The sequence below is a fragment of the Notamacropus eugenii genome, chromosome 5 (assembly GCF_028372415.1).
Source record: "Notamacropus eugenii isolate mMacEug1 chromosome 5, mMacEug1.pri_v2, whole genome shotgun sequence".
NCBI lineage: Eukaryota > Metazoa > Chordata > Mammalia > Diprotodontia > Macropodidae > Notamacropus > Notamacropus eugenii.
The window spans coordinates 368,725,685-368,748,050 of NC_092876.1; the positions used below are offsets into that span (position 1 = coordinate 368,725,685).

The following is a 22,366-nucleotide window of genomic DNA, read 5'->3' on the forward strand; positions in this document are numbered from 1 at the left end:
TCAGTTATCCCCTCCTTAGGGTGCCTGGTGACTTTAATTCAGATGAGACAGTGTAGATAGCCAATTGACTTTAGCTCTATCATAGTTCAAAACTCCTGGACTCAAATGATCGACCAGCCTCAGCAACCCAGCAACAAGGGGCTATGGGCATGAGCCACCACACCAGCCTATCTACTTGCTCTCTATGATAATCCTATAATGTTGTTAAGCTAGTAACCCTCGATTCTATCACTGGATTTGAGAGTCAGGAGGGTCCAATTTCAAATCCTCCTTCAGGCACTTGCTAGATGTATGACCTTGGGCAAGTTCCTTAATCTTTAAGCTTCAGTTTCTTCTGTAAAACAGGGATGATAATAATAATAATGAGAGCATGGTGGTCATGAAGATCAAAGGAGACACCACATGTAAAATGCTTTGCAAACCTCAAAATGCTATATAAATATCACTTATTATTAATTGATTTCAATTCATGATTACAATTGTTATCAAGACACAATCATGATTTTTGTTGCCATTTGCCAGCTCTTCTTCTTATCTCCCACACCTAAGGCTGTACTAGAGATATTTCCAATTGTTAAATTTTCAGTATGAGCATTCACACCTCCAAATCAAGGCATTACTTGACTATAGACTTAAGAAAATGATGGAGAAAATGCCAATAATGCAGATTAAACTTAAAATGAATTCTTTCTGAGAGTCAGATATGAAACATTTCCCAGGATATCCCTGACCATTTTGAAGTATCTATACATTTCCCTGTATGTTCCTCCTCCCCAAAGGTAGAAGCCACTCATAGTTTCTCATTCTCTTCCCTTCTTCAATTTGCTATGCTCACTTCTGTTTAGGGCTAGTATTTAGAAAGAGAGAAAGAGGAGGGGAGAGGGGAGAGGAGAGAAGGGAGAGAGAGAGAGAGAGAGAGAGAGAGAGAGAGAGAGAGAGAGAGAGAGAGAGAGAGAGAGAGAGAGAGAATGAGATCTTTCCCCTGTTTTTGTTACCCCTGGGGCAATTTTGGTTGTCCTTATTTTTGAAATCACTCTCCAATTTTGTTGTTACCAAAGAGCATGACAGCAGTAGCATTTCCCCCCATCTCCACCCTCTCTTTTTCTCTTCTCTGCCAGCATATCCCCAGCTAGTTATTAATCATAGCCACAGAGTTCAGGAAAGCAGTGTCCCTCCCTCCCCATGAAGTGTCTGGGTTGATGCTTAGCTTGTTGGATCACTGCCTGAGACACAAGTGGCTCTCTACCCTGGTTTCTTTCCTTCTTGACTTTTCCTTTTTTCTTCTCTTATTTTTTTTCTTTTTAAGATAACACAGGAAATTTGCTCTTCCTGTTCTCCTTTCCCCTTAGCATGTGAGGAAAACGCTTGTCTGTGGACAGTTAGAACATTTATCAGTTTTCACAGTGTTTCTCTGAATAGTCCTGACTTTACTTCCTTCACATTCCCCTTTTCTTTCTGTAATTGTTTTTCTGTGTGTACCTGGGTTGTTTCTCTTTTCCAGAAATCTCATTATAGCAATGCTTCCAATATTTGACTAAATACAATATTTTATTGTCTTTTTCTTGGAGACTCAACTAATTGTATCATTTTGACTGGATCTGCAATTTACCTTTTTAAAAAAATTCATGTGTTCTTTCCTTTCTTTTTCCAAGCTCCCTCCCTCCTTCCCTCTCTATCATCTTTCACAATCTTAGCCATGGCCCATCAGTGAGACTATCCAAATACATTCAGTCTCAAACCATTATCTCCTGGAAATTACAGAGTAAAGAGAATTTTGCCACTTAGGTCTCCTTTCTGTTAAAGTATTGCATTAATAATACTTTGGGGCAGCTAGGTGGTAGTGGTGGGTAGAGGGGGCCTGGAGTCGGGAGAACTTAAGTTACAATTTGACCTCAGACATTTAATAACTGTTGGACCCTGTACAAGTTATCTAACCCTGTTTGCCTCAATTGCTTCTCTGTAAAATGATCTGAGAAGGAAATGGCAAAGCATTCCAGTAGCTTTGCTAAGAAAGAAACAAAGAGTTGGACATGACTGAAGACAAATGACCCACAAAACAAAACACGTAATACTCTAGTTTCCACTACTGTTGTTTCTAATCGTTTGAAACAACTAATTGAAGAATGCTTGCATCTGTGCCAGAGAATCTGGTACAAAAATAAGAGAGATGTAGATGCCTATTGGTTCACAGAGTAGAGCCAATGAGAGAACTACTAATACATTAGCAGAAGTGGGTGGACCAGAATAATGTTCCTTAAAGTTTCAGGCAAAATCAAATACTTTACCAGCCGTATCCTGAAGTTCTTTGGGAGAGCAGAGAAGATTGTATATGTGGTCCCTCAGTAAAGTGAAAGAAACTCTTTGGTGCCAGCAGAACCTTGATTCTGGGATTGATGGTAGAAGAACAAGCTGGTGGAAAGAAAAGATTTGGATTTTCCTTTTTTCCAGATGAGATGGAGATTAATGTTTCATGGTATTTTTGAACTCCAACGTGGAAAACCCTTCTCTGAAACTTTCTGGAAATACTTCAAGTCAGATTAACTTTGTCTGGAGATTTGGGGAGTGGTCCATAGGGTTGGAAGATTCTATCTGAACTTATTGGCTTGTTCTTGAGCCATTTTCTTATCCACAGGGACTTCTTTTTTGCCATCTTCTTCACCATGGAAAGTATTTATCTAATTTCCACCCTCTCCCCAAACTGAAATTCTGGTTTGGTCCCATATAAAATCTCTGTGAAAAACACCCTTGTCCTGTGAGAAATCAACAATGCAGCCTACCTACTAACTCAGGGATTCTTAACTTGCAATCCATGGACAGATTTCAGGATGTCTATGACCTTGGAGGAGAAAAAAAAATGCATCTTTATTTTCACTAACTTACAACTAAAATTTATCATGTCCTTAAATTATTTAAAAATATTATCCTGAGAAGGGATTCATAGGCTTTTCACTAGACTGCCAAGGATCTGGGACACAAAAAAGGTCAAGTCGGTTTTAGGTTTTTAGTGACCATGAGTGTTGGACTTGAAAGATGTAGGTATATTTTACTACTTTTAACAAAATAATTGTTAGACCTCAGTGTTTTAAGGATCACACAGCAAGTAAATAATTTAAAAGTTTGTTTTGGGGAACATTTATTTATATGGACACACTGCTATTGAATATGGATAGAAGGTTTGATTTTATAGGACCAAAACACTTAGAAATGAAAAGAAATTTCAAAATAATTTTTAATTTTCCCTTATAAATACTTTGATTCCATATAAATAAGTAAAAGATTCTATAATAAGAGAATTACATTAAAATACTGACTAAGCAGGATGGTCTAGTTCAGGGGTGGGGAAAGCCTCTGGCCTTGAGGCTGTGTTTTCTGGTAGTTGATAGAGAGCCTGTCTTGAAGCCATTAAGACTTGGGTTTGTCCTGCTTTTGATACATGTTCACTTATCAGTGAGAGTTCCTATAACAGTGAAATACCAGGTCTAGTCTCTATCCTTTATGAGGCTCATTATGTTTGAGTATGAGGCTACTCTTCAGGAGCACAAGTATGGAGAGAGCATTGGACATGGAATCAGGTCTGTATTTAAGTCTCTCCTGCTTAATAGTTGTATGACCTTGGGCAAGTCATTTAATCTTGAGCATTTAAGCTTTCTGAACCTCAGTTTCCTTAAACAAAAAATGGATATAATAATATGTTTACTCACTGCTCCACAAGATAATTATGAGGATCAAATGAGAAATGCATGTGAAAATCCTTTGCAGCTGTAGAAATCTGTACAAATATTCTTATTGTTGCTATAAGTTAATTTGTCATATACCAGGTACATTTTTGAACTAATCATGATGGGTTATCTCTACCTCTTAAAAATAAATAATTTACACAGGGACAGCTCTGTAATTTAGAAATTCTGAAGAATGGAATCTTCTTGATTAAGAAATTGCAAATTCTCTCACATCTGTGTACCTTAGTTTCTCTACTTGCAGAAAAGAGATAATATCTATAGTAGAGACCAGGTGATATATATTTGTTGTGTACCCTGAGATCTTCAGAAGAAAGGCATTATGTGTACATATGAACCTAGTGTTATGCAGTGAGCACTGGACTAGGAAGATGGAGAACCCAGATTTGGATTCCAGCTCTGCTACTATCTGTGTGACCTTATGCAAGTTACTTTGTCTCCTTTTTTGGCCTCAGATTCATCTATGAAATGTGGGAATGGAGAATTTCTAAGGTCTCTTCTAACACTAGCATTTTATGATTCTAATTTCTTGACACCTCGTTAGTCACAAATGGAAAAATAGAATCCATTTAATTATTTATCTCTCCCTTCTCTCCATGATCCTCTATGTTCCAAAATCAAATATTATAGAAATGACCTTTGAATTACCTAAACTACTGCTTCTTTCAATTATGTGGATAAAGGAGCTGTCTTTGAAATCACCATCTTAGTTATTTTTCCTTTTTTTCCTTTCAATCCAGATTAACGAGATAGAAAATCTGAGAGAAAGACCCACAAAGCTGGCAACTGAACAGGTTGCAGAATTCAGTATGCATCTTTCAGGAAAGCAGTACAGTGAAGAGCTACAGGACCCCTCCAGCCTGCATTACCAAGATCTTATGCAGCAATTTATTTTAGAGGTTTGTGTCATTTTAACTGAATAGGATGAGTGAGTGTGGGGTAAACCATTACTTTGGTTTCTAAAGTCTCAATAGTAGACTGAGTATACATAAGTATTGGATTGTATCAATAATTGTCTCCCTACTTCCTCTCTCTTTCTCCATCTCTATTTTCTTCCTGCCCTCTCCTTTCACTTCCTTCTCCTTCACTTTACTCAAACCCTTTGGTTCATGGACTTCTAAATGCAGACAAGAGTTCTGTAGGGCTTGAGTTCTAGACTCCGTCAGTCAAAAAATTAGCCATAATTGCTATCCTTTTTGTAGAATTTTGTTCTTGGGGAGTGAGGATTTGAGTACTCATATCCTTTTTCCTCCCACTGGATGGTGGGATTCATCACTCCTTTGGATTAATGCCTTTTCCATTCTCATATGATGGGGTTCTCCTTGGCAGTGATAGTTTCATTACTGAGGGTTAATTTCCAATGCTACATTCTGAGCACACATGGGAAATAAAAGCATGCCTCCCAGAGACAAAGAGGATCATCACAACAATCATTTGTGGCCAATATAGTCCAAACTGAATTTTCCTAGCTGTATAGCCAGGGAGTAAGACTATATGGTATGTGAAAGAAATATCAGGAGGGACAATGGTCACTTGGCATCAAGAAATATCTTGGATTATCTGCCTAGCTCTCTCTGTCCTCAGAAGAAAGAATCTTAAAAAACTCTTAATTTCTGGATCTATGATTGCATTGTATAATTATGAAATTAGAAAAAATCTAGCATCCTAAATACATCCTGATCAAGGTATATTTGGGGCACATACATGATCTTTGAGTGGTAATAAAAAGCTTCAATCTGACCCCAAATATATAATCATCATCATATTCTAGCTGACTTGAAAATTTCTACCATCAGAGTTGTTCTTTTGAGTTAAAAAAGAAAGTGGAGAAGGGGACCAAGGGGAAAGAGAATGCTCTCTGCAGGAGTTTTCTTTACAATACACATATATTACCTGGGAGGAGATGAAGGAGGCCTTTTGGTCTTCTTCAATTCTAGTATGTACACTGAGATAGACTATTTGATTAAATCATCTGTTTGATACTTTGAAGAACCCAATCCTTATGGATTGAGGTATAACATGGTTCAATCTGAGGGGAGAAGAGACATAATAGAATTCTCAGACCCTGAATGACTGGACCAATGGGGTAATAAGACAAATGATAATGATTGGGGTGAAGGCAAGGTGGTGATAGCTAAGGAAAGTAAGAAAGAATGATCAGAGCAGTATAATCCCAGAGTGGGAGTATCTAATAATAATGTTAATGATGATGGTGATGATAATGTCATGAATAGAGACTGCACTTGTGATTTCATTGGTGTAGGGAACTCCTTATTTTCTCTACAGTTTTTAGTCTTGAAATGTTGCCTAGACCAAAAACGTCAAGCATGCAGATCACGGCACATGTGGCTCCCAGTACTCCTGAGAGCAGCCTGAACCATATTAAAATGTAATTGGGAAAAATTTAGCAAGTTTAATAAAAATACTAAACATACAAAGATAAAAATATGATAAGACATAGAAATTTTAATATGTGACTTTCTAAGTCAATATTGGGCCTGCAGGGATCATTACGTATGATTTAGAGGCCCCTGTTTCTATTTGAATTTGACCCCACCAGCCTAGAACACTGAAAAGTTAAATGCCTTGTTCAGAGTCACACAGCCAGTCTGTGTCAGAAGCAGGAGCTAAATCCTTCAAGGTCAGCTTCTATCTACTATGGCATAGCTGCTGTATAACAATCAATCAATTAACATTGATTAAGTACCTACTATGTGGCAGGCACTGTGCTAAGCACTGAAGACGAAAAGAAAGGCAAAAAGTCCTGTTCTCAAGTAGCTCAGTCTAATAGGGGAAACAATATGAAAATAACCATGTACAAACAAACTATATACAGTATAAATTGAGGGTAGCCTCAGGCAGATGATGTTGATAATGAAAATACATTCCAGTGCAAATGGTTCAAAAAGCGTTAAATATAAAAGAATTATGATGGGAGAGCAACTTACCCAAGACTCACTTTTTATCTGAACCCTATTGAAAAAGATGAGAACAAGATGAATAATAATAATAACTAGTACTTGCTTGATGCTTTGCAAAGTTCTTTTTTTCATTTATTTTTCATATTCTTCAAAAAGTTTTACGAGTTCTGAATTTTTCCCCCCTTCTCCCCCTCCCCACCCACTGAGAAGGCAAGCAATATGATATCAATCATGAAAAATCAATCATGTGAAATCATGAAAAACATATGTCCATATTAGCTATACATAATTCTTCCCTCTTTGAACCAATTCTGATGAGAATGAGGTTCAAGCACAATGGCTCTTCTCAACCATTTCCCATTCCACTGTAAAAAGTTTTCCTTGCATCCTTTTTTTTTAGATGAGATAATTTCCCCCATTCTACCTCCCCCTTCTCTCTTCTTGTTGTGCATCCTTCTTTCACAACCTTTATTATTACTGATATTTTGGAGATCATCCCAAGAAAACCAACTCATACTCATACCCTCTGTCTATGTAGAGTGCTTGTACCTGTCTTAATGAAGTTCTTAGAAATTACATGTATTATCTTCCCATATAGAAAGTAAACAGTTTAACCATATTGAGTCTCTTGTGATTTTTCTTTCATGTTTACCTTTTTATAATTTTTTTGAGTCTTATGTTTGAGGAATATCAAATTTTCTATTCACATTTGGTCTTTTCATCAGAATTGCTTGAAAGTCCTCTATTTCATTAAATATCTGTTTATTCCCCTGAAGGATTATACTTGGTTTTTCTGGGTAGGTTATTCTTGGTTTTAATATTATCTCCTTTACCTTCTAGAACATCATTTTCCAAGTCCTTTGTTTCTTTAACATGAAAGTTAAGACTGTGGCTCCATAATATTTGAATAGTTTCTTTCTGACTGTTTGCAATATTTTCTCCTTGACTTGGGACCTCCAGAATTTGACTATAATATGGCTGAGGGGTTTCATTTTGTGATGTCTTTCAAGAGGTGATCAGTGGATTCTTTCAACTTCTATTTGACCCTCTGGATGTAAGATACTGGGACAGATTGCCTTTCTAATTTTTTGAAATATGTCTGGGGCTCTTTTTATATGATGACTTTCAGTTAGTTGATTAGTTCTGAAATTATCTCTCCTCAGTCTGTTTTCCAGGTCAGTTGTTTTTCCAGTGAAATATTTCACATTTTCTTCTTTTTAAAAAATATTTATTTATTTATTTGTAGTTTTCAACATTCATTTCCCCAAGATTTTGAGTTCTGATTTTTCTCCCCATCTTTCTCTCCCCCAACCCCAAAACACCATGCATTCTGATTACCTCATCCCCCAATCTGCCCTCCCTTCTATCATATTCCTCCCTTTCCTTATCTCCATATCCTTTCTTTTCTTGTAGGGCAAGATAGATTTCTATACTCCATTACCTGTATTTCTTATTTCCCAGTGGCATGAAAAACAATTCTGAACATTCATTTCTAAAACTTTGAGTTCCAACTTCTCTCCCTTCCTCCCTACCCACCCATCCCCACTGAGAAGGCAAGCAATTCAATATAAGCTATACATGTGTAGTAATGCAAAGGACTTCCATTACAGTCATGTTGTGGAAGACTAACTATAGTTTCCTCCATCCTATCCTGCTCCCCCATTTATTCTATTCTCTCTTTTGACCTTTGCCTCTCCCCAAAAGTGTTTACTTCTAATTACTCCTTCCTCTCATTTGCCCTCCCTTCTATAAGTCCTCCCACACCCCACTTATCCCCTTCTTCCCTACTTTCATGTAGTGTCAGATATATTTTCATACCAAATTGAGTGTGCATGTTATTCCTTCCTTAAGTCAAATGTGATGACAGTAAACTTCACTTTTTTCCTCTCACCTCCCCCCTTTTCCCCTCCATTGAAAAAGCTTTTTCTTGCCTCTTTAATGAGAGATAATTTGCCCCATTCCATTTCTTCCTTTCTCATCCCAGTATATTCCTCTCACTCCTTAATTTTATTTTTTTAGATATCATCCTTTCCTCTTCAACCCACCCTGTATTCTCTATCTATCTATGTGTATGTGTGTGTATGTGTGTATGTGTGTGTGTGTGTGTGTGTGTGTGTGTGTCTGTGTGTGTAATCCTTCCAACTACCCAAATACTGAGAAAAGTTTCCAGAGTTACAAATATGATTTTTCATGTAGGAATATAAAGAATTCAACTTTAGTAGGTCCCTTAGGATTTCTCTTTCCTGTTTCACTTTTCATGCATCTCTTCATTCTTATGTTTGAAAGTCAAATTTTCTATTCAGATTTGGTCTTTTCATCAAGAATGCTTGAATGTCCTCTATTTCATCAAATGACCATTGTTTCCCCTGAAATATTATACTCAGTTTTGCTGGATAGGTGATTCTTGGTTTTAATACTAGCTCCTTTGAATTCGGGAATATCATATTCCAAGCCCTTCGATTCCTTAATGTAGAAGCTGCTAGATCTTGTTTTATCTGATTGTGTTTCCACAGTACTTGAATTATTTCTTTCTGTCTGCTTGCAATATTTTCTCCTTGACTTGGAAACTCTGAGATTTGACTACAATATTCCTAGAGGTTTTCTTTTTGGATCTCTTTCAGGAGGGGATCAGTGGATTCTTTCAATATTTATTTTACCCTCTGATTCTAGAATGTCAGGGCAGTTTTCCTTGATAATTTCATGAAAGATGCTGTCTAGGCTCTTTTTTATGATCATATCTTTCAGGTAGTCTCATAATTTTTAAGTTGTCTCTCCTGGATCTGTTTTCCAGATCAGTTGTTTTTCCAATGAGATATTATCACATTATTTTTAATTTTTCATTCTTTTGGTTTTGTTTTGTAATTTCTTGGTTTTTCATAAAGTCATTTGTCCATCTGCTTCATTCTAATTTTTTAAAAATTGATTAATTTATTTAACTTTTAACATTCATTTTCACAAAATTTTGGGTTCCAAATTTTCTCCCCATTTGTCCCCTCCCCCACCCCCAAACACCGAGCATTCTAATGGCCTCTATCACCAATCTGCCCTCTCTTCTATCATCCCTCCCTTCCCTTGCCCCCATCTTCTCTTTTGTCCTGTAGGGCCAGATAACTTTCTATACCCCATTACCTGTATTTATTATTTCCTAGTAGCAAGAACAGTACTCAACAGTTGTTCCTAAACCTTTGAGTTCCAACTTCTCTTCATCCCTTCCTCCCCACCCATTCCCTTTGGGACGGCAAGAAATTCAATATAGGCCATATCTGTGTAGTTTTGCAAATGACTTCCATAATAGTCGTGTTGTGTAAGACTAACTATATTTCCCTCCATCCTATCCTGCCCCCCCATTGCTTCTATTCTCTCTTTTGATCCTGTCCCTCCCCAAGAGTGTTGACTTCAAATTGCTCCCTTCTCACATTGCCCTCTCTTCCATCATCCCCCCCCACCCTGCTTCTCCCCTTCTCCCCTACTTTCCTGTATTGTAAGATAGGTTTTCATACCAAAATGAGTGTGCATTTTATTCCTTCCTTTAGTGGAATGTGATGAGAGTAAACTTCATATTTTTCTCTCGCCTCCCCTCTTTTTCCCTCCACTAAAAAGTCTTATGCTTGCCTCTTTTATGAGAGATCATTTGCCCCATTCCATTTCTCCCTTTCTGCTCCCAATATATTTCTCTCTCACTGCTTAATTTCATTTTTTTAAGATATGATAAGACTCTTTGTCTCTGTGTGTGCATGTATGTGTGTGTGTGTGTGTGTGTGTGTGTGTGTGTGTGTGTGTGTGTGTGTGTTCTGTGGATTCCTTGAATATTATTTTGCCCTCTGGTCTAGAATCTCAGGGCAGTTTTCCTTGATAATTTCATGAAAGATGATGTCTAGACTCTTTTTTTGATCATGGCTTTCAGGTAGTCCCATAATTTTTAAATTGTCTCTCCTGGATCTATTTTCCAGGTCAGTTGTTTTTCCAATGAGATATTTCACATTATCTTCCATTGTTTCATTCTTTTGGTTTTGTTTTGCGATTTCTTGGTTTCTCATAAAGTCATTAGCCTCCATCTGTTCCATTCTAATTTTTAAAGAACTATTTTCTTCAGTGAACTTTTGAACCTCCTTTTCCATTTGACTGATACTTCTTTTTAAAGCATTCTTCTTCTCATTGGCTTTTTGGACCTCTTTTGCCATTTGGGTTAATCTATTTTTAGAGGTGTTATTTTCTTTAGTACTTTTGGGGGTCTCCTTTGCCAAACTGTTGACTCATTTTTCATGATTTTCTTGCATTGGTCTCATTTCTCTTCCCAAATTTTTCTCCACCTCTCTTACTTGATTTTCAAAATCCTTTTTGAGCTCTTCCATAACCTGAGACCATTGCATATTTATTTTGGAGGTTTTGAATGCAGAACCCTTGACTTTTATGTCTTCCTCTAATGGTATACATTCTTCTTTCTCATCTGAAAGGACTGAAGAAAATATCTGTTTACCAAGAAAGTAACCTTCTATAATCTTATTTTTTTTCTTTTTTTTGGTGCATTTTCCCAGGCAGTTATTTGACTCCTGAGTCCTTTGTCATGAGGAGGGTGTACTCTGGGAACCTGTAAATCTCAGTTCCTCCAAGGTGGTACAACAAGGGAGAGGAGTTTACTCCTCTCCTGTCCTGTGCTGTGGTCTAGGAGCTACCACAAGCTTTTCTCTCCAGGGTCTGTGAGTAGAATTCCTTGTCCAGAGCCTCCATCTGCTCCACTATGTTAGCACTCTTCTTCACCCCAAGGCTGCCACTCAGGGTTGAGACTCAGACCAGTGAGTCAATTCCCTCATGATCTTTAGGCCATGGGCTCCAAAAATGGATACTGCTGGTGCTACTGGCAGGGCCAGACTGCATTTCATTCTCACTGACCTTTGAAGCTGTCTTTGGTGTTTGTGGGTTGAGTAATCTGAGAATTGCAGCTGCTGCCAGGGATTCCACCCCCCAAGGCCTGCTCCAGTCCTGTCCCTGCCACACTGCGTGGCCAAAGTTGGGCTGTGCTCTGCTCCACACCCGGTGCAGTAGACCTTTCCTGTTGGCCTTCCAAGGTTTCTTGGGCTGGAAATCTCTTTCACTGTGTCGTTTTGTGGCTTCTAATATTCTAGAATTTGTTTAGTGTAATTTTTACAGGTATTTTATGGGCTATGGGGGAGAGTTTTTACAGGTCCATCCTTCTACTCTGCCATCTTGGCTCTGCCCCAGCCATAAGCTTTTCTGCCCAGAATCTTCTAGTAGGGTTCCCTCTCCACAACTGCCTCCAACTCAACCATGCCAATGTTCCTCCTCACCCCAGAACTGCCACTCAGGGCTAAGACCCAGATCAGCTGCTTGATTCTCCCAGGGTCTTTGGGCTGAGGGCTCCAAAAGGGCTTGCTGCTACCATGACTTTTGCTGCCCTGGGTCCAGGGCTGAGACCAGGGCTAAGGACTGGGGCTAGAGCCGATCCTGGTCCCTTCTTACCCAGGTGAAAGAGCTTTCTCACTGACCTTTGAAGCTGTCTTTAACATTTGTGGGTTGAGTAATCTGGGAACTGCAGCTGCTCCCTGTGATTCCACGCCCTGAAGCCTGCTCCAGTCCTGTTCATGGGGACTGTGTTCAGTGGGTTGTGCTCTGCTCCAAGTCTGGTGTGATAAATCTTTCCAGATTCCTTCCAGGCAGTCTTGAGCTGGAAATCGCTGTCATTTTGTGACTTCTGCTGCTCTAGAATTTGTGTAGAGTCATTTTTTACAGGTATTTTATGGGCTATGGGGGGTAGAGCTACAGCACACCCATCCTTCTACTCTGCCATCTTGGCTTTGCCCCCCCACTTTTCTTCTTTTTAAAATATTGTTTTGATTTAGATTTCTTGTTTCTTGATGTCTCATGGAATCATTTTTATTTATTTTTCTAAAATTAGAAAAATTATTTTTCCCTTAACATAATGTGTTTTTAAAAGGTGATTGCACATGAAAATGCAATTCTATTATGTACAACTTTTGCTATTCCTTTACATATATTGTAAAGCTGTTATGCAAAATTTCATCCCCCCCTTGTCTACCATTAGACACAAATATGCATATGTATGTGTGTATGTGCATATATATATACATATATATATATATATATATATATGGATGCAGATAGTATCTTTATTTGAACTTTGTAGTTAATTTGAGTTTTTATAACAGTCAAAATGATTCAGTCACTCAAAGTTGTTCTTAAGACAATATTCCTGTTATTGTTAACAATGTTCTCTTGGTTTTGCTCATTTCATTCTTCATTATTTTTTGCAAGTCTGCTATGTTTTTTAAGATTATCAAGTTCATCATTTCTTATTAGTGTAGTAGCTTCCATCACAATCATATAGCACAATTTGTTCAGCCATTCTCCAATTGACAGGCATCCTATAGTTTCCAGTTCTTTTCCATCACAAAGAAAATTGCTATAAATATTTTAGAATACATAGGTTCTTTTAGTTTGTCCCTAATCATTTTTGAAAATAGACATAGTAGTGATATTATGAGGTCAAAGAGTACAGGTATAGGCAATTTAATACTTCTTAAGGCATAATTCCATATTGCTCTCCAAAATTGTTGGATCAGTTCACAATCCCACCACCAACAAATTAATGTTCCAATTTTTCCACATCCTCTCTCCTTCAATTATTTTAACCAATCTGATAGGCATAAAATGATATCTCAATGTTGTTTAATTTACATTTCTCTAATCAAAAATGATTTAGAGCATTTTTTCATATGACTAAATTGTTTTGATTTCTTTAGTGGAAAAATGCTAAATTTTAATTTTTAAAGAATATTTTCTTCAGTGAGCTTTTGTATTTTTTCCCTCTCATTTGGCCAGTTCTGCTCTTTATGGAGTTCTTTTCTTCAATAAATTTTTGTGTCTCCTTTACCATTAGGCCAAGTCTGTTTTTTTGATGTGTTATTTTCTTCAGTATTTTTTTGTGTGTGCTTCTTTTACCATGCTGCTGATTCTCTTTTCATAGTTTTCCTGTATTATTCTAATTCCCCACCCCACCCCACCCCCATTTTTCCTCTGCCAGTCTTATCTCTTTCTTTAACTTTTCCAGAAATTCTTCTTGGGCTTGTGTCAAATTAATGTTTTTCTTTGAGGCTTTGATTGCAGGGGTTTTCACATTATTGTCTCCTGAGTTTGTGTCATGATCTTCCTTGCTGCCATATCAGCTTTTTATGGTTAAATTCTTCTTGTTCTTGTTCTCCTTCTCCTCATTCTCCTTCTTCTTCTATTTGTTTATTTTTTCTAGCCTATTCCTTGATTTTGAACTTTATATTGAAGTTGGACTCTACTCATGTGGGGATGGGAAGGTGTCCCAATCTGCTGCTGTTTTTAAAGCTAGTTTTGGGGATCTGCAAGTTTTCAATGTTTCCAAAGTAGTGTGATTCAGGGAGAAGAATGGTCACTGCTCTTTGGTCTGTCTTTACTCTTTACCCACAAGGGCCCCTAGTCTTCTTCAGCTACAAGTGTTTCTGCTCCTTCTTGCCTTAGAACGGCAACCAGAGCCCATGCTCCTTTGCTACTGACCACAAGAACTCCTTTGTGCCCCAGAACTGTGTATTGGCAATGCAGTTGCTAGTTAGCACCAGCTGCTCCCAGTTCCAGCTTAGGATCTTCTGTAATCTTTTTCTGACCAGTTATCTGACTCCTTTACCATCTCTGGGCTGAAAGCTGCTAAAGCTGCTGCTGCTGCTGTCCCAGATGCATCCAAGACCCTCTGCTGCCTGCACTCTGGGCTACTCCTTCCCCCATGTCACAGACCTTTCCTGCCTACATCGCAAGTTGTATTGGGATGGAAAAAATATCTCATTTGGGTCTTTTGTTGGCTCTACTGCTTCAAAATTCCATTTGAACTGTTATTTTAAAGTTGTTTGGAGGTGAATGATAGGAGAGTTCAACTGGGTTCCTGCCTCTACTCTACCATCTTGGCTGTACTGACCTCCCCCCATAAAGTTCTTTACAAACATCATATAATTTTATCCTCCTAACAACCCTGGGAGGTAGGTGTTATTATAATGTCCATTTTACAGATAATGAAACTGAGGCACAGAGAAGTTAAGTGAGTTGCCCACAGTCTTACAGCTAGTAAATGTCTGAGGTTGAATGTGAACTCACATCTTGTGACTCCAGGTTCAGCACTATATCCACTGTTAGATGTTCTGTTCTACAGCTGTTTCCATTATGATGGTAATGATACTTCATCTTTTGTAGAGCAATCTATGCTTTGCAAAAGGTTTTCACATCTGTCTTTATTTGAACCTCTCAGTGGCCCTGCGAAGAACATATGTCAGATATCTTATATAACACACTTAGTACAGTACCTTGCACATTGTAGGTGCTTAATAAATGCTTACTGATGGACTGAAACTCTAAAAAGTTGTGACTGGCACATGATTCCATAGGCTACCTTGTAGTTGGGTTAGAGTGTAGGAGAAGAAAATAGAATTAAGTTTTCCTGACTTTTAGGGCAGTCTCTACAGAACCATGTTTCTTATCTGATCATTTCAATTTTCAACCAGAAATGATTATAAACTTCCCCTGTTTTGAAATTTTATATAGGGCTAACCCTGATTCTGAGGCAAACCATCATGACTAAGTGAATATACTCCAGCACTGGTACAACTTTTACCAAAGTCTTCAACCTGTGTTTGTTAGGTCTCTGTTCTTCCCTATTATAGAATTCTCTGGGATTGTTGGTACATGGGTACTCTTTTAAGAATTTGTTAAACTTAGAGTTAAGGAAATATCATTAATGAGTTCTGGTATCCTTGTTGTGGAAATCAGCATAATCTAATGTGCTCTTGATAATATGGCCAATTAAAATTTATTATTTCTATGCAGTGTAATTTCCTTTAGATATAAATTATTATAGACATTTTGACCAAATTGATTTATATAATTGGGCTTAAAGAACTCAAAACTAATAAAATTGTCTTTTTCAAAAGTACAGCTTATCATCTGGTCATCTGGCAGATCCCAGTTGGATGCTGGCTCCTTCCTGACTTCCATTCATGTGGGGCATCTCTCCTGGGGCCTAATTCAGATCTTGCAGATAGCTTGTTGATACATGATGCACTCACAGTTCCTTCCTGCTTTAGTAACAGGAAACAGATGCCACAGAGAATTTCACACATTCAAGTAATAAACACTTGCGTGCTTAATAAAATGTGTGTTGTAGCCAGCTTTCTATTCCAAATCATGTAATTTTAAGTATGCTATTGAGAGCTTCTTCCAAGACTTGTGCTTTTTTTTTCTATGATTTACCATGACGGGGAAAAACAATCACTGTTTCACAAAAGTATGTTACATACTTTGATCTCTCTTGTTCTTTGAAAACAGGTTGAAAAAGCATTTGATGGGCTACCTGGCTACAAGGACATCCATGTGCTTGAATTTAGGTAAAAAGACATATAGTTATAAATGTCTGGCACTGTGTAGCATTTGAATTGCAAAAGGATTGGGTTATATATCATTATTAATTATTAATTAGTAAGGTATATTAGAATTGTAAGCTCTGTTTTATACATGAAAAAAATGAGTTAGAGAAATACACTATCACTCACGTAAAATTTCACAACTAGTCTGTTACCGGATTAGAAATTGGAACTCATGTACTTAGATCATTGTTGGTTTTACTCACTTGAATATGATGTGCACAGATATTCATCACTGATGATAAAGATCCTGGAGTTTGAAGGTATTAGCTGTTTTCTTAGCCCCCTTCAAAGCTTGTTAATATTTTAGTGGGTGTGCTTTAATTCTTATATCAAATGAAATTCTATGGAATTCTTATCCTTCATCTTTAGGAACACCTCTGAACATATCAGATAACATATTTCTCTGGCCTTCCCAAGAATATTCATTATTACTCATGACAATAGTGTCTTGGTTTGTGATAAGCAGGAGTTGAAAGACGAGAAGAAAGGGAACCACACACCTTATTACCTAGGAAGATGAGAAATCAGGAGCATGATATTTACCTGTTAACACTTCTAGGTGCTCCAGGTCATATGAATTGGAAAAAGATGGCAAGCTGTAACTTGCCATGACTATTCTCCTCAATGCCTATTCCTGGACATTTCAGGAAGTGCAACTACCTCATTACCAAACCCTAGTCCTCTCCCAGGAGTCCCAGTTATACCCCATGACTCCTACTATCTTTGTAAACTGTAAGCTGAAACTGTATATCAAAGTCCTTAAAGTTATTACTCAAAAGAACCAGATTGTGTTGGGTTACTTTGAATGCTTTGAGAGGAAAACAAAAAGGTATCTTAACTTTGGTCAGAAGGTTGGAGAGTGAAACAATGTCATGTAGAGAAGGAAAGGAAAAGACCATTAAATTATGGGACTTTTTTCCACTGTTAGAAGTTCTTAACTCTTTTTTGTGTGTGTGTCATGGATATCTTTGGAAGTGTACTAAAGTCTGTGAACCTCTTTTCTGAATAATGTTTATCACTTACACTTGTAATAGAAGGAAATGCTAAACTGCAGTTAGAAGTTAGTGAAAATAAAAATATCAGTTTTTCTCTTACAATTTCATGGACTCCCTTTCCCTGAAATCTATCCACAGATTCTTTGGGGGACTATGGACCTCAAGTTAAGGACTCTTGCCATAGATGGTAGAGCTGAGCTGTTTAAGGAGAAAAGACCATCTTGTGCTAAGAATTATGATAAGGATCCATAGGGTATTCCATGAGAGATGACACTGAATGTTGGTCATAGAAAAAGAAATGAATCTTGGTGCTTGACAGATTCCTAGTGATGGGCAGAGAAGCTGCCATATATTGACTTGACATGAACATTTAGAATTCCCCAAACATGTATCTGGGATATGACAGAGGACCCTTGAAATCTTAGCAGGACCAATGACTATTGGCTACTTACTGGTGATTAATGTAGGGACCAATGACATTACTAATAGAAAATTAGAAGACATCTCTAGGGATTATTTATCATAATATGAATACTAAAGACTTGGGGAAGGCACAGATGGTATTTCCATCACTGCTCCCAATTTAAGCTAAGGGCTTCAGAAAACAAAGGTGGCTACAGGAAATGAGTAGCTAGTTAAGAAGATATGTTGGAAAACAGAATTTGGATTTTTGGGCCAAGGTCCAAGATCAAGGTATGAAGGGTATTGACTGGTAATGGTATATTTTCACGGAAGTTTTCAGGTTAGATTAAAAGGACTTTAAAGCAAAGTCTTGAAATAAATAAAGAAAATAAAGACTTGAAAATAAGAAACAAGAGAAGATTGTCCACATATAGCCACTAAGCCAGGAGCCACATAGAGTAGTAGTTATGAGATAAGAATAACAGTGGAGAGTAATTTACAAGAGGTAAAGAAGAGGATGAGAGAGAATAACTATGCTTAGGGTCTCAGAGGTCTATTCACAAAAGTATAGTGGATAACAAAGTAGACTTGAGATCTTCATACAAGGAGGTTAATTCAGCAGTGCAAGTGTCATTAAAATTTGGTGTGATATGACTTCTTCCTGGAATATGTATTAATGGAAGGATTTACCTTATTCCAAAGAAAGAGAGTAAAGTGCAATGGAGTAGTATTAAATGGATAGATAGAAATAGAAAACTCTCTATTCCTCTCTCCATATATTTGTACACTTACATACACACACACACACACACACACACACACACACACACACATACACATACATACATACAACCTAGGTGGTGCAGTGGATAGAATACAGGACCTGAAGTAAGACTTATTTTTCTGAGTTCAAATCTGGCCTCAGACACTTACTAGTTGTGTGATCCTGAGCAAGTCCCTTAACCTTGTTTACCTCTGTTTCCTCATCTGTAAAATGAGTTAGAGAAGAAATGGCAAATCCCTCTAGTATCTCTGCCAAGAAAGCCTCCAATGGGGTCATGAAGAGTTGGACACAACTAAAAACAACTCAGCAACTCTCTCTCATAAAATACATATGTAAAATACATACTATGTATGTACAGTATGTATTTTACGTATGCATAGAAAGAGAAAATATGTCATATGTATAGTATATACATGTGATGTCACATACATATATTGCTTGGGAAATCCATTAATTAGAAATCCATTTCTAATACTAGAAAGCATTTGGGCAAGTTTCAACATAGGGAGGGAGATAATATTATAGTCAAAATACATTACAGACTTTCTAGTGAGAAGGTGAAATTGCATGAATTCTGGAAGTAATTCATAAGGCTATTAAAGAGGCATGACAGAAGTGATAGAGAGCTTCGACTATCTTGCTACCTGTAAGAGTTTATTTTTGTTGAAAGCTGTATGGATACCAAATTTTTGAACTGCTTTGCTAATAATTTCATGAAGCAAATGGTAAAGGGGTAGAAGCGAAGGGAAGTGTTTCCTTAGATAAATACAAAAGAAAGGAAGCAAAAAGTTATTTTGGAATTAATGATAGGGCAAAAAACTGTGTTGGAGAGGAAGGTCAAATAATGAACAGGATTATTGCTTAGGATGGATGGACAATGGATGAAGGAGAGAAGAAAGACTACCTAATTCTTATTGTGCTTTCTTTTAGCACAGTGGCTGGCACACAATAATTTCTTAATAAATATGTTGATTTTTTGACTGACTGTTTTCTTTGCTAAGAAGAATGATCCGTAGACTGAAAATACAGAGCAAAATGGTTACTAGAGATTGAAACCCAAGATAGGTGACGAGATGGAAAGTACCTAGCTTCCCTCTGTAAGTTCAGGTGACCAAGTCTTTAAGCTTTTCAGGATACAGAAAGAGCTTGCAGCTATAATTATTGAGCCAGTTTCAGTGACTTTTGAAATATGAAAAATTGGAGCCATATCACAGGACTGGAGATGGATTTTGATTTTCCAAAGGGAGAAGAAGCAGGGTTCTGTTGGAGTCAGAATGTACAGGCTCAATCTGATTATTAAAATTTCATTGTGAGTATTTACACATTGGAATTTGGCAACACCACAATCAAGCCCTGATATAATCTTTTGTTAATTGTCTAGATTTAAGAAAGCAATAGAGAAAAATGTTATTAATGCAGATTAAACTTAGTGTGTTTTGCACACATTTTCCTCAGGGAACCAGCTGTTAAACATTTAACAGTATACTCCTGAGAGGATGAATAGTAGCCTGATTTTGATTCCTGATAAGCTTCTTGAACATATTACTAAGTAATGATGATGATGAGCTAATTTGACTAGCTCGCCAAGAATAAGTCATATCAGACTGACAATAACCTTTTTTGATAGAGAAGGGATACTCCACTGACTAGTGCCTTGTCCACACTTTATCAAGTATATTGTGTATTGTTTGGGTCACACTTTCTGGAGGACATTGAGTTGATATGTTTGAAAGAGGGTCGCCAGGATGGTGACATATGATGTTGGGTTTTGGGTTTTACCCTGAACAAGAGAAAACTGAGAGGAGAGCACATAAGCTCTCTTCATAGGCTTGAAAGCCTATCCTGAGAAGTAATTGGTAAACTACCTCCCAAGGGTCACATCCAGACCACTGGCTGTTTTTGTATAGCAAAATTTAAAAATTTTGCCCCCAAAATGGGCAGCGAGGTGGCACAGTGGATAGAGTTCTGGACCTGGAGTAAGTAAGACTCATCTTCCTGAGTTCAAATCTGTCTTCAGACACTTACTAGTTATGTTACCCTGGGCAAGTCACTTAATCCTGTTTCCTCAGTTTCCTCATCTGTAAAATGAACTAGAGAAGGAAATGACTAAATCACTTTACTCTCTTTGCCAAGAAAACCCCAAATGGGGTCATGAAGAGTCAAACACAACTGAAAATGAGCGAACAAACAAGAACTAAAAATGGGTTTTATATTTTAAATTACAATAAAAATTTATTTAATGATGTAAAAAAAAAAGTTTGTTCACAAGCTGAACTAAAGCAGGCAGAGTTTGCTAACCCTTGTTCCAGAGGGATGAGATTTGTTTTTTTGAGCAACAGTGAGAAGTTGTAGAAGGTGTTTTGCTTTAATTTAATGAAGCATTTATTTATTACTAGTACTATCCTTATGTGAAATGGGTTGCCATGGGAGGATGTGGTCACCCTTTCACTTTAGGCAGAGGACTTTTCAAGGATTTTGGAGAGGAATTCCTTTTCAGGAACATGTTGAACTAAGTGGTCTCTGAGATGCCTTACAACTCTGAGATTCTGTGATTTACTTTTATAAGGAAGACTTAAGTTAGCATGGTGACTAATTTCAAGGATTTGAAAGGACTTTTGTGTAGAAGAGGGGTGAGACATATTCTAGTTCAGCCAAAGAGCATAGAACTAGGAACAATGGTTTTAATACATTCTAGTATTTTCTCAACAATCAGAACCATGCTGCCAGAATACATTCCTTCCCTCTTTTGAAAATCAGAGAAATTAGCCCATCCTCAGACATTTTCCATGCGGTGTTAAAGAAATCACTGGCCCAGCAATTCTCATAGTAAGAGAATATCTCAAGGAGAATTGTGAATCCTCTCAGTGTTGCATTTTCCCATCTTTATAGAAGTCTTGTCAGAAAAGTTTAGAGCCAGAGATTTGTTCCATTTTCACCTCCTCTGTGTTCTTTTTCCAGGGGACATCATGTTCAGTATGGGAGAATCTGGGTACCCTAGACAGGATGAATGCAGCTAGTCCTAATCAAAGGACAAATAGAGATCCGGGAATTCTGTGTCCCTAGAGATCTAGCTAATTTGTGATGTAAATATTAAAGGAAGAACAAACATCATCTTTCAGACCTATTTCATCCTTGCCAAGCTCTGTCCGCACCCCACCCCATCCTGCTACAACTGACTTGAATCAAACACCCATAGACCAAAAATTTCTCCTTTAATTCTGTTTTAGTCATTTTTTTCAATCTAAACAAAATGTGCTTCCATCCCCCAAATCTACAGATTTACAAAGAAAGACAGACATAAAAAGAGAGGGTGACCATTTCTATTCTCTCCCTTTCATATAAAATTCAGAATATAGATAAGTAGAAAGGCATTTAAAAAACTCCACCACAATTCATGGAGTTAATTATATATTTACATTATAAATAAATTTACATTGATATCTCTTATTTTTCCTTTACCCACATTTTCTAATATATTCTTTCCCTTCTCTCCACACAAAGAGGTATGCCTTATAACAGAGAATTAAAAAGAGAAATAAAACACACAAGCAGAACTGATCAACATGTCTGAAAAAGTCTGACATGATTCAGCATTGAATTAAACTCAATTTAAACAATTTTAATTGCTTTGTTATTGTTATTCTTTCTATTTAAATTGAATCGCTATGTATATTTTTTCCAGTTCTGCTTACCTGACTTTGCATCAATGCATATAAATTTTTCTGTGCTTCTCTGTATTCATCATAGTCTTGTCTCTTATAGCATCTTATATTCATGGAACACTATTTCTTTAGCTATTCACTAGTTGATGGGCATCTACTTAGTTTACAATTCTTAAGTACAGTGAAAAGTGCTGCTACAAATATTTTGATGTATTTGGGGCCTTTCTTTTCTTGAGATATATGCCAAACAGTGGAATTTGTATCACTTTCTTTGGGTAAATTCCAACAATGAGGGCATATATGTAGTATGTTTTGTCCCTATGGAGTTTATGTGTATCCATAGGATTCTATCTAGATATGACTCACAGGAAGGTATAAATGAATATCTCTAGATA

At 37.2% G+C, this 22,366-nt stretch overlaps 1 protein-coding gene across 1 annotated transcript in view; it reads left to right on the forward strand.

Annotated features, from left to right (window-relative positions):
- The window catches only part of IMPG2 (interphotoreceptor matrix proteoglycan 2), a 125,884-nt gene that overhangs the window by 57,591 nt on the left and 45,927 nt on the right, over positions 1-22,366 (forward strand). Inside the window, exons 8-9 of the mRNA XM_072614161.1 lie at positions 4,478-4,636; positions 16,031-16,089. Of these exons, the coding sequence (XP_072470262.1) occupies positions 4,478-4,636; positions 16,031-16,089 (218 nt within the window). The remainder of the gene's footprint in view (positions 1-4,477; positions 4,637-16,030; positions 16,090-22,366) is intronic.